This window comes from Oncorhynchus gorbuscha, linkage group LG02 (assembly GCF_021184085.1).
Source record: "Oncorhynchus gorbuscha isolate QuinsamMale2020 ecotype Even-year linkage group LG02, OgorEven_v1.0, whole genome shotgun sequence".
Taxonomy (NCBI): Eukaryota; Metazoa; Chordata; class Actinopteri; order Salmoniformes; family Salmonidae; genus Oncorhynchus; species Oncorhynchus gorbuscha.
In genome coordinates this window covers 82211803-82224015 of record NC_060174.1, presented here as the reverse complement: position 1 = coordinate 82224015, position 12213 = coordinate 82211803, and the positions used below count along the sequence as shown (strand labels likewise).

Sequence of the window (12213 nt, the reverse complement as noted above, 5' to 3'; positions counted from 1 at the left end):
AGGTTTGGATTATAGAAATATTGTTTCATTATCCAGCCTTTTGATGTTGGAGTTTAGACGCCAGGAATCTCCTTGTAACAAAAGGTTTCTTTCCTCTCCAACCTGCAGAGCCATAAAGCAGAGTTTCTACAAGGTATTTAGGACCATCATAAAACTGCCAACTTCACCCCTCTCCCCCTCTGTGGGAGAGAGAGGGCGCTGTAGAGCGGGCCCACTGTAACCTGATACTTCAGATCTGGAGAGTCATGACAGGAGGTGCATGTATTTGGGCTGAGCCACCCGACTTCGTTTTGGGAAAAACAACCTGGCACACTATTGCTTTGTGTGTGGACATTAGAGCAGCTTTCAACATACGAAACCTTTATTAAAGCAAGATGTGGCGTCTGTATTGGATTATTTTGTCTCTGCCGGCCGCTGCGGGTGGTGTTTAGGAAATGCTGACTCACCTTCCTAGAAGGGAAGAGCTTTGTCATGACAAACAGCCCTGATTGGACACCATGACCCTCCGAGAGCCAATCAGATTAGTTGTTTGTGCTGGGGGCGAGCGTCGTCTTGATCATCGATGACATGGTTCTGAAATGAGTTGCGGGGGGTTCGAATTAAATCTATTTGACTGCTGACGGCCTATTGGTATGTCCTCCTCTCTTCTTCTCCTCTGATACCATTGATCTCTCGCTCCATCTCTCCATCACTCTCCCTCCATCTACAGTACTATTAGCAGAGAGGAGACTGAGAGACTCACACTAATAGGCTGGGTTTTCCACAGTGTTTCAGCTCTCTATCTACCCTCTCTATTAGTTTCTAATTTCCTGTCTCTACCCCATCTTCATCATATCCCTTTTTCTGTTTATATTTCTTGCTCACATTCACTGCCCCCCCTCCCCCCTGGAGTCTTGTTTTCTTGTTTTTAGTCCTCCTCTCTGATATTGAAGTGTAATTAGTCTATAGTGAGGGACTCTCAGTCCCAGCCCGCTCATTCCCTCTTTCCCACCCTGGGAGACAATAGAGGAGGGCCCCAGCACCCTCGCTCTCACTCCCGCACCCCTCTCCCCTGCATTCTCTCACACCCTCACCCCCGCTCCCCTGCATTCTCTCACCCCCGCTCCCCTGCATTCTCTCACCCCCGCTCCCCTGCATTCTCTCACACCCTCACTCCAGCTCCCATGCGTTCTCTCACTCCCTCACTCCAGCTCCCATGCGTTCTCTCACTCCAGCTCCCATGCGTTCTCTCACTCCCTCACTCCAGCTCCCATGCTTTCTCTCACTCCCTCACTCCAGCTCCCATGCGTTCTCTCACACCCTCACTCCAGCTCCCATGCGTTCTCTCACTCCCTCACTCCAGCTCCCATGCATTCTCTCACTCCCTCACTCCAGCTCCCATGCGTTCTCTCACACCCTCACTCCAGCTCCCATGCATTCTCTCACACCCTCACTCCAGCTCCCATGCGTTCTCTCACTCCCTCACTCCAGCTCCCATGCGTTCTCTCACTCCCTCACTCCAGCTCCCATGCATTCTCTCACTCCCTCACTCCAGCTCCAATGCATTCTCTCACACCCTCACTCCAGCTCCCATGCGTTCTCTCACTCCCTCACTCCAGCTCCCATGCAGTCTCTCTCTCTCTCTCTCTCTCTCTCTCTCTCTCTCTCTCTCTCTCTCTCTCTCTCTCTCTCTCTCTCTCTCTCTCTCTCTCTCTCTCTCTCTCTCTCTCTCTCTCTCTCTCTCTCTCTCCAGGCCCAGTGACATAGGCTCCACAGAGCAGAGCTGTTTCTAGGTCATGCCAGTCTTTTATGAATAATAAAAGGAGTCTGCTTTAAAGGGAATTATTTATAGTTCTACACGTGAACTAGCTCACACATTCTCTCTCTCGGTTTCTCTACCTCCAATTTCTCTCTCTCTCTCTCTCTCTCTCTCTCTCTCTCTCTCTCTCTCTCTCTCTCTCTCTCTCTCTCTCTCTCTCTCTCTCTCTCTCTCGCCATGTCTATCCTTCTCTTTCACCCCTATCTTTCTCTTTCTTCCTCCCCACACTCTCTCTCTCTCTCTGACTCTTCCCCTCTCTCTCTCTCTCTCTCTCTCTCTCTCTCTCTCTCTCTCTCTCTCTCATTATCTCTCTTATTTTCTCTCTCTCTCCATTGTCACCCTGCATCCCAGTCTTTTCTCAGCTCATTGGCCCTGGTGTGTCCCAGACAGACTGTAGATGAGCTACTGGGTGTGGTGGGCTGGGGTGGGGAGAGGAGAGGGGGATGGGGAGGGTTAGGCCAGCCAGAGAGGCCTGCTCTGCTATAGCTACCTTCTGGGGACAGAAATTGTTACAAAGTAAGGAGACTGAAGGGTGGCTTGAATACAACAGGCTTTAAGTGATCCTTAAACAGTACTTGTATGGCTTCAATAATGTAAGAGGGAAAAGTGTAGGGGGAGGAAGTTAAATCTCAGTAAGACAAAAATAATGGTGTTCCAAAAAAGGTCCAGTCGCCAGGACCATAAATACATATTCCATCTCGACACCGTTTCCCTAGAGCACACAAAAAACTATACACGCCTCAGCCTAAACATCAGCGCCACAGGTAACTTCCACAAAGCTTTGAACGAGCTAAGAGACAAGGCAAGAAGGGCCTTCTAGGCAATCAAAAGGAACAGAAAATTCGACATACCAATTAGCATCTGACATTTTCACTTAGGGGTGTACTCACTTTTGTTGCCAGCGGTTTAGACATTAATGGCTATGTGTTGAGTTATTTTGAGGGGACAGCAAATTTACACTGTTATACAAGCTGTACACTCACTACTTTACATTGTAGCAAAGTGTCATTTCTTCAGTGTTGTCACATGAAAAGATATACTCAAATATTTACAAAAATGTGAGGGGTGTACTCACTTTTGTGATATACTGTAATATGACATTTGAAATGTTTTTATTCTTTTGGAACTTCTGTGATTGTAATGTTTACCGTTCATTTTTATTTTTTATTTCACTTTTGTTTATTATTTATTTCAATCACTTTGGTAATGTTACCATATGTTTCCCAATTGAGAAAGAGAGAGAGAGAGAGAGAGAACCCTGCAGAGACGAGGAGAGAAAGGACAGCTGGTCTGAGAGACAGGACCATTAAGGCCTTGCAGACCTATACACTTGGAGACCGAGGGAGAGAGGGAAGGAGGGAAGGAGGGAGTGAGGGAAGGAGGGAAGGAGGGAGAGAGGGAAGGAGGGAAGGAGGGAGAGAGGGAAGGAGGGAAGGAGGGAAGGAGGGAAGGAGGGAAGGAGGGAGAGAGGGAAGGAGGGAAGGAGGGAGAGAGGGAAGGAGGGAGAGAGGGAAGGAGGGAGAGAGGGAAGGAGGGAAGGAGGGAGAGAGGGAAGTAGGGAGTGAGGGATTGAGGGAAGGAGGGAGTGAGGGAAGGAGGGAGGGAGTGAGAGTGAAGGAGGGAGTGAGAGGGAAGGAGGGAGTGAGAGGGAAGTAGGGAGTGAGGGAAGGAGGGAGTGAGGGAAGGAGGGAGTGAGAGGGAAGGAGGGAGAGAGGGAAGGAGAGAGTGAGATGGAAGGAGGGAGTAAGAGGGAAGGAGGGAGTGAGAGGGAAGGAGGGAGAGAGAGGGAAGGAGGGAGGGAAGGAGGGAGGGAGTGAAGGAGAGAGTGAGAGGGAAGGAGAGAGTGAGAGGGAAGGAGGGAGAGAGAGGGAAGGAGGGAGGGAGGGAAGGAGGGAGGGAGAGAGTGAGAGGGAAGGAGGGAGAGAGAGGGAAGGAGGGAGGGAAGGAGGGAGGGAGTGAAGGAGAGAGTGAGAGGGAAGGAGGGAGTGAGAGGGAAGAAGGGAGAGAGGGAAGGAGAGAGTGAGAGGGAAGGAGGGAGGGAGTGAGAGGGAAGGAGGGAGGGAGTGAGAGGGAAGGAGGGAGGGAGTGAGAGGGAAGGAGGGAGTGAGGGAAGGAGGGAGGGAGTGAGAGGGAAGGAGGGAGGGAATGAGAGGGAAGGAGGGAGGGAATGAGAGGGAAGGAGGGAATGAGAGGGAATGAGGGAGTGTGAGGGAAGGAGGGAGTGAGAGGGAAGGAGATTCGAGACACAAAGGGATGAGGGGATGAAGAGAAACAGAGAGGGATTAGCCAGTCCTTCTGATAGAAGCCTCATGGCTGGCTGAACAGACACTACAGTACATTATAGAGGAAGGTCAACCAGATTCATTTGGAAATGTAGGATGTCTGTTCCTGCCTTGCTGGCATACAGTAATCCCACTCTCCTTCATTCACCCCTTGCCTGTGTGTGTACGTGTGTGTATTATTACTAGAGTCTCTCTGTCTCTCTCTGTCTGTGTGTAGAATTCTGGGTAATAGAGTCTCACTGCATTGCTCTATTCAGATAATAATTATATGTCTCTATCTCCTCTCATTGTCTTCAGAATGGGAACAATAAAACCGGCAGTTTAGCCTGAGTACCTTTCTATCTAATGCCGTAAAACCAGCAGAATTAATTGAAATTTGATTTTTTTCTAAAGCTAGTTAATCGCTCAAGGCATTACCTTCTTACACAGCTAAGTGAATAGATGATGCCATTCTCTCTCCTATCCACTCCTCAGGACTAAAAGCACCCGTGAACTGGTGTGTAGAGTATTGGCCTTGAGTGGAGTGTGTTCCAACCCGTACCCTCTCCCCCTTCCTCCCCTTGTTCATATAGTTACCACTGTATGAATGTAAAATAGAATCATACTGGAGAAAGTTCTGGTGAAAGACAGTATGGCTGTTCTGCTTGGATGCGGTGTTGTTCTGGAGTCTAAAAGTCTGACGGTCTCTCTCTCTCTCTCTCTCTCTCTCTCTCTCTCTCTCTCTCTCTGTGTGTTTCTCTCATGCAGGGCCTTGTTCTCATATGAGGGCAACAGCAATGATTTGACTCTGGCATCATCAGGAGGTAAGCGAACTCCACCATGAGATCTGAAGATGATTGATGGTTGTTCTGGTTGATTTGTTTCCACTGTACTCTCTGTGCCTCTTGCATTGATAACATGTATGGAGATGAGGGTAAAGAGCCTGCAGCGGACTAATAATGACTGTTTGTCTGGGGGGGAAATGTCTCAGCAGAGGGGCATACTCACTAGCTTTGAGGCCTCCATTGAAGGTGACAGCCAGCCATTGTTGTCGGTGTTAACAATCACATGAAAAGGAAATCATGTTTTGTTGAGACGCTACCTATCCCATTAGGACGGCATAATCATTATTACATTTTTGTCCATTTGACATTTTAGTCATTAAGTCATTTACAGGAGCGATTGGGGTTACGTTGTTTTACCTAGTCGGCTCGAGGATTTAAACCAGTGATCTATCGGTTGCAGGTCCAACCCTCTAAACGGCTACGCAAAGTTGATTATTATGCCTGTTAATAACAGTGATCCATATCTCATAGAAGTGCATGCTGCTCCTCACACTGCTCTGTTAATCATGTCTGGGAGACCAGCTTGGCCTGGTCTTGTGAGATACACTATTAGTGGAGGGTTGGAACCTGGGAAAGCTCTGGGATACACAGCATCCCACACACGAAGCATGATTTATTGCCATGCATATGATTGTGGTAAGGCAGACCTATCAGTCATCCTATTGGTGTAGAGTAGGTGGAGTGGACGGGCTGGACCATTGAGACCTGACTCTGATTGGACAGATGGGGTTTGGAGTGTGTTTGTGAGTGTGTGATGGCATTGGTGTCAGCTCTGTTCACTTGCGTTGGAGCAGTCAGGTGTGAGTGTGGGCGTCTGTCTCAGGGCTCATCATGACCCTGTTTAGGACGCAAGTCTGTGTTTATGTGTCTGCACTCTAGTCCCCATCCTACTTGACCCAACCACAGTCAGCGGTCTCTCCATCTCAATACATTTACCATCGAAGAGATTTGAATGTTTCAACAGCTCATTGTTACAGTTGACAACAGCTCATTGTTACAGTTGACAACAGCTCATTGTTACAGTTGACAACAGCTCATTGTTACAGTTGACAACAGCTCATTGGAAGTTGCCTATTTTCAATGCTACCAGACTGCAGCTCTCCTCAGTGTAAGTCATGAAGGAAATGCATCAGCCCACCAACCAGTCAGAACTATCAATATCAAGCTATTGAATGATTATATTGGATGGTAGCGGTAAGGATCATATAGGGCAGAGAGCTGCTTATGGGGCGGCAGGGTAGCCTAGTGGTTAGTGCGTTGGGCTAGTAACCGGGAGGTTGCAAGTTCAAACCCCGAGCTGACAAGGTACAAATCTGTCGTTCTGCCCCTGAACAGGCAGTTAAACCTAGGCGGTCATTGAAAATAAGAATTTGTTCTTAACTGACTTGCCTAGATAAATAAAAGGTGAAATAGAAAGTGAACTATCATACAACCTGGCTGGTTCCACCAGGCTAGTTTGTACCTGGAACAAAATACCGTAGGAGCATTGAACTGTGAGTCGCTGAAGAGCACTGGGCCACATAATGTGGGGGAGGACATAGACTGTGTCAGTGTGAATGGTCAGATCAGCCTTGAGATGGTAGTGATGTGTTTTTCTGTAAACACTATCTCTCATTCTTCTCATCAGTTTTTTCTCCCTCATCCTATTCCACCCTCCTCTCCCTCTCCTCATCTTCCTCCTACTCTCCTTACCCCTCCTCTCTCTCCTCCTCCCCTTCTCCTCTAGCTGGAGGTCTACCAGAGATCACAGTGACCTTCGATAATGGCCGGGTCATGTACGGCTTCTGCAGCCTGAAGGAGCCCACGGCCGCACTGCCGCGCTACGTCCTCATCAACTGGGTGAGACTGTGTGTGTGTGTGTGTGTGTGTGTGTGTGTGTGTGTGTGTGTGTGTGTGTGTGTGTGTGTGTGTGTGTGTGTGTGTGTGTGTGTGTGTGTGTGTGTGTGTGTGTGTGTGTGTGTGTGTGTGTGTGTGTGTGTGTGTGTGTGTGTGTGTGTGTGTGTGTGTGTGTGTGTGTGCATAGGTGTGCATGTGTGTGTTAGTACAGTATATGTATGTCTATAAATGTGTGTGTTAGTACAGTTAATGTAGGTCTACAAATGTGTGTGTACTGTACATGTGTAACAACGTCTGTATGACTCTATAGGTAAACTATATGCATGTGTCCATTCAGCCCTCCCTCCCTCCTGTCAGTGTGTCCATTCAGCCCTCCCTCCCTCCTGTCAGTGTGTCCATTCAGCCCTCCCTCCCTCCTGTCAGTGTGTCCATTCAGCCCTCCCTCTCCCTCCTGTCAGTGTGTCCATTCAGCCCTCCCTCCCTCCTGTCAGTGTGTCCATTCAGCCCTCCCTCTCCCTCCTGTCAGTGTGTCCATTCAGCCCTCCCTCTCCCTCCTGTCAGTGTGTCCATTCAGCCCTCCCTCTCCCTCCTGTCAGTGTGTCCATTCAGCCCTCCCTCTCCCTCCTGTCAGTGTGTCCATTCAGCCCTCCCTCTCCCTCCTGTCAGTGTGTCCATTCAGCCCTCCCTCCCTCCTGTCAGTGTGTTCATTCAGCCCTCCCTCTCCCTCCTGTCAGTGTGTCCATTCAGCCCTCCCTCTCCCTCCTGTCTGTGTGTCCATTCAGCCCTCCCTCTCCCTCCTGTCAGTGTGTCCATTCAGCCCTCCGTCTCTCCTGCCAGTGTGTGTCCACTCAGCCCTCCGTCTCTCCTGTCAGTGTGTGTCCACTCAGCCCTCCGTCTCTCCTGTCAGTGTGTCCACTCAGCCCTCCGTATCTCCTGTCAGTGTGTGTCCACTCAGCCCTCCCTCCCTCCTGTCAGTGTGTGTCCACTCAGCCCTCCCTCCCTCCTGTCAGTGTGTGTCCACTCAGCCCTCCGTCTCTCCTGTCAGTGTGTGTCCACTCAGCCCTCCGTCTCTCCTGTCAGTGTGTGTCCACTCAGCCCTCCCTCTCCCTCCTGTCAGTGTGTCCACTCAGCCCTCCGTCTCTCTTGTCAGTGTGTGTCCACTCAGCCCTCCGTCTCTCCTGTCAGTGTGTGTCCACTCAGCCCTCCCTCCCTCCTGTCAGTGTGTCCACTCAGCCCTCCGTCTCTGCTGTCAGTGTGTGTCCACTCAGCCCTCCATCTCTCCTGTCAGTGTGTCCACTCAGTCCTCCGTCTCTCCTGTCAGTGTGTGTCCACTCAGCCCTCCCTCCCTTCTGTCAGTGTGTCCACTCAGTCCTCCGTCTCTCCTGTCAGTGTGTGTCCACTCAGCCCTCCGTCTCTCCTGTCAGTGTGTGTCCACTCAGCCCTCCCTCCCTTCTGTCAGTGTGTCCACTCAGTCCTCCGTCTCTCCTGTCAGTGTGTGTCCACTCAGCCCTCCGTCTCTCCTGTCAGTGTGTGTCCACTCAGCCCTCCCTCCCTTCTGTCAGTGTGTCCACTCAGTCCTCCGTCTCTCCTGTCAGTGTGTGTCCACTCAGCCCTCCGTCTCTCCTGTCAGTGTGTGTCCACTCAGCCCTCCCTCCCTTCTGTCAGTGTGTCCACTCAGTCCTCCGTCTCTCCTGTCAGTGTGTGTCCACTCAGCCCTCCGTCTCTCCTGTCAGTGTGTGTCCACTCAGCCCTCCGTCTCTCCTGTCAGTGTGTGTCCACTCAGCCCTCCCTCCCTTCTGTCAGTGTGTCCACTCAGTCCTCCGTCTCTCCTGTCAGTGTGTGTCCACTCAGCCCTCCGTCTCTCCTGTCAGTGTGTGTCCACTCAGCCCTCCGTCTCTCCTGTCAGTGTGTGTCCACTCAGTCCTCCGTCTCTCCTGTCAGTGTGTGTCCACTCAGTCCTCCGTCTCTCCTGTCAGTGTGTGTCCACTCAGTCCTCCGTCTCTCCTGTCAGTGTGTGTCCACTCAGTCCTCCGTCTCTCCTGTCAGTGTGTGTCCACTCAGCCCTCCGTCTCTCCTGTCAGTGTGTGTCCACTCAGCCCTCCGTCTCTCCTGTCAGTGTGTGTCCACTCAGTCCTCCGTCTCTCCTGTCAGTGTGTGTCCACTCAGCCCTCCCTCCCTCATGTCAGTGTGTGTCCACTCAGCCCTCCGTCTCTCCTGTCAGTGTGTGTCCACTCAGCCCTCCCTCCCTCCTGTCAGTGTGTGTCCACTCAGCCCTCCCTCCCTCCTGTCAGTGTGTCCACTCAGCCCTCCGTCTCTGCTGTCAGTGTGTCCACTCAGCCCTCCGTCTCTCCTGTCAGTGTGTCCATTCAGCCCTCCCTCCCTCCTGTCAGTGTGTGTCCACTCAGCCCTCCCTCCCTCCTGTCAGTGTGTCCACTCAGCCCTCCGTCTCTCCTGTCAGTGTGTCCACTCAGTCCTCCGTCTCTCCTGTCAGTGTGTGTCCACTCAGCCCTCCCTCCCTTCTGTCAGTGTGTCCACTCAGTCCTCCGTCTCTCCTGTCAGTGTGTGTCCACTCAGCCCTCCGTCTCTCCTGTCAGTGTGTGTCCACTCAGCCCTCCCTCCCTTCTGTCAGTGTGTCCACTCAGTCCTCCGTCTCTCCTGTCAGTGTGTGTCCACTCAGCCCTCCGTCTCTCCTGTCAGTGTGTGTCCACTCAGCCCTCCCTCCCTTCTGTCAGTGTGTCCACTCAGTCCTCCGTCTCTCCTGTCAGTGTGTGTCCACTCAGCCCTCCGTCTCTCCTGTCAGTGTGTGTCCACTCAGCCCTCCCTCCCTTCTGTCAGTGTGTCCACTCAGTCCTCCGTCTCTCCTGTCAGTGTGTGTCCACTCAGCCCTCCGTCTCTCCTGTCAGTGTGTGTCCACTCAGCCCTCCGTCTCTCCTGTCAGTGTGTGTCCACTCAGCCCTCCCTCCCTTCTGTCAGTGTGTCCACTCAGTCCTCCGTCTCTCCTGTCAGTGTGTGTCCACTCAGCCCTCCGTCTCTCCTGTCAGTGTGTGTCCACTCAGCCCTCCGTCCCTCCTGTCAGTGTGTGTCCACTCAGTCCTCCGTCTCTCCTGTCAGTGTGTGTCCACTCAGTCCTCCGTCTCTCCTGTCAGTGTGTGTCCACTCAGTCCTCCGTCTCTCCTGTCAGTGTGTGTCCACTCAGCCCTCCGTCTCTCCTGTCAGTGTGTGTCCACTCAGCCCTCCCTCCCTTCTGTCAGTGTGTCCACTCAGTCCTCCGTCTCTCCTGTCAGTGTGTGTCCACTCAGCCCTCCGTCTCTCCTGTCAGTGTGTGTCCACTCAGCCCTCCGTCTCTCCTGTCAGTGTGTGTCCACTCAGCCCTCCCTCCCTTCTGTCAGTGTGTCCATTCAGCCCTCCCTCCCTTCTGTCAGTGTGTCCATTCAGCCCTCCCTCCCTCCTGTCAGTGTGTGTCCACTCAGCCCTCCCTCCCTTCTCTCAGTGTGTGTCCATTCAGTCCTCCCTCCCTCCTGTCAGTGTGTGTCCACTCAGTCCTCCGTCTCTCCTGTCAGTGTGTGTCCATTCAGCCCTCCCTCCCTCCTGTCAGTGTGTGTCCACTCAGCCCTCCCTCCCTCCTGTCAGTGTGTGTCCACTCAGCCCTCCCTCCCTCCTGTCAGTGTGTGTCCACTCAGCCCTCCCTCCCTCCTGTCAGTGTGTGTCCACTCAGCCCTCCCTCCCTCCTGTCAGTGTGTCCACTCAGCCCTCCGTCTCTCCTGTCAGTGTGTGTCCACTCAGCCCTCCCTCCCTCCTGTCAGTGTGTGTCCACTCAGCCCTCCCTCCCTTCTGTCAGTGTGTGTCCATTCAGTCCTCCCTCCCTCCTGTCAGTGTGTGTCCACTCAGTCCTCCGTCTCTCCTGTCAGTGTGTGTCCACTCAGCCCTCCCTCCCTCCTGTCAGTGTGTGTCCACTCAGCCCTCCCTCCCTCCTGTCAGTGTGTGTCCACTCAGCCCTCCCTCCCTCCTGTCAGTGTGTGTCCACTCAGCCCTCCCTCCCTCCTGTCAGTGTGTGTCCACTCAGCCCTCCCTCCCTCCTGTCAGTGTGTCCACTCAGCCCTCCGTCTCTCCTGTCAGTGTGTGTCCACTCAGCCCTCCCTCCCTCCTGTCAGTGTGTGTCCACTCAGCCCTCCCTCCCTTCTGTCAGTGTGTGTCCATTCAGCCCTCCCTCCCTCCTGTCAGTGTGTGTCCACTCAGCCCTCCCTCCCTCCTGTCAGTGTGTCCACTCAGCCCTCCGTCTCTCCTGTCAGTGTGTGTCCACTCAGCCCTCCGTCTCTCCTGTCAGTGTGTCCACTCAGCCCTCCATCTCTCCTGTCAGTGTGTCCACTCAGCCCTCCCTCCCTTCTGTCAGTGTGTGTCCACTCAGCCCTCCGTCTCTCCTGTCAGTGTGTGTCCACTCAGCCCTCTGTCTCTCCTGTCAGTGTGTGTCCACTCAGCCCTCTGTCTCTCCTGTCAGTGTTTGTCCACTCAGCCCTCCCTCCCTCATGTCAGTGTGTCCATTCAGCCCTCCCTCTCCCTCCTGTCAGTGTGTCCATTCAGCCCTCCCTCCCTCCTGTCAGTGTGTCCATTCAGCCCTCCCTCTCCCTCCTGTCAGTGTGTCCATTCAGCCCTCCCTCTCCCTCCTGTCAGTGTGTCCATTCAGCCCTCCCTCTCCCTCCTGTCAGTGTGTCCATTCAGCCCTCCCTCTCCCTCCTGTCAGTGTGTCCATTCAGCCCTCCCTCTCCCTCCTGTCAGTGTGTCCATTGAGCCCTCCCTCCCTCCTGTCAGTGTGTTCATTCAGCCCTCCCTCTCCCTCCTGTCAGTGTGTCCATTCAGCCCTCCCTCTCCCTCCTGTCAGTGTGTCCATTCAGCCCTCCGTCTCTCCTGCCAGTGTGTGTCCACTCAGCCCTCCGTCTCTCCTGTCAGTGTGTCCACTCAGCCCTCTGTATCTCCTGTCAGTGTGTGTCCACTCAGCCCTCCCTCCCTCCTGTCAGTGTGTGTCCACTCAGCCCTCCCTCCCTCCTGTCAGTGTGTGTCCACTCAGCCCTCCGTCTCTCCTGTCAGTGTGTGTCCACTCAGCCCTCCGTCTCTCCTGTCAGTGTGTGTCCACTCAGCCCTCCCTCTCCCTCCTGTCAGTGTGTCCACTCAGCCCTCCGTCTCTCTTGTCAGTGTGTGTCCACTCAGCCCTCCGTCTCTCCTGTCAGTGTGTGTCCACTCAGCCCTCCCTCCCTCATGTCAGTGTGTGTCCACTCAGCCCCCCGTCTCTCCTGTCAGTGTGTGTCCATTCAGCCCAGTGAAACTCAGGCAGTCTGAGACAGTCTACTGGGCTTACTGTGTCTGTATTTGTGACAGGCCCAGACATCCCCTCTGGCGACTGGTCTCTGTCACAGTTTAGGATGGCTCTAGAGTGAGATTTTGGGTCTCTTGTCCATTATTATAAATCTCCATTTTGGAT

At 53.0% G+C, this 12213-nt stretch overlaps 1 protein-coding gene across 3 annotated transcripts in view; it reads left to right on the top strand.

Moving 5' to 3' along the window:
• Positions 1-12213, top strand: part of LOC124010952 (drebrin-like) — a 126216-nt gene that overhangs the window by 91075 nt on the left and 22928 nt on the right. For all 3 annotated transcript variants that reach the window (XM_046323799.1, XM_046323791.1, XM_046323808.1), the window contains exons 2-3: positions 4828-4883; positions 6631-6743. In XM_046323799.1, coding sequence (XP_046179755.1) covers positions 4828-4883; positions 6631-6743 — 169 coding nt within the window. The remainder of the gene's footprint in view (positions 1-4827; positions 4884-6630; positions 6744-12213) is intronic.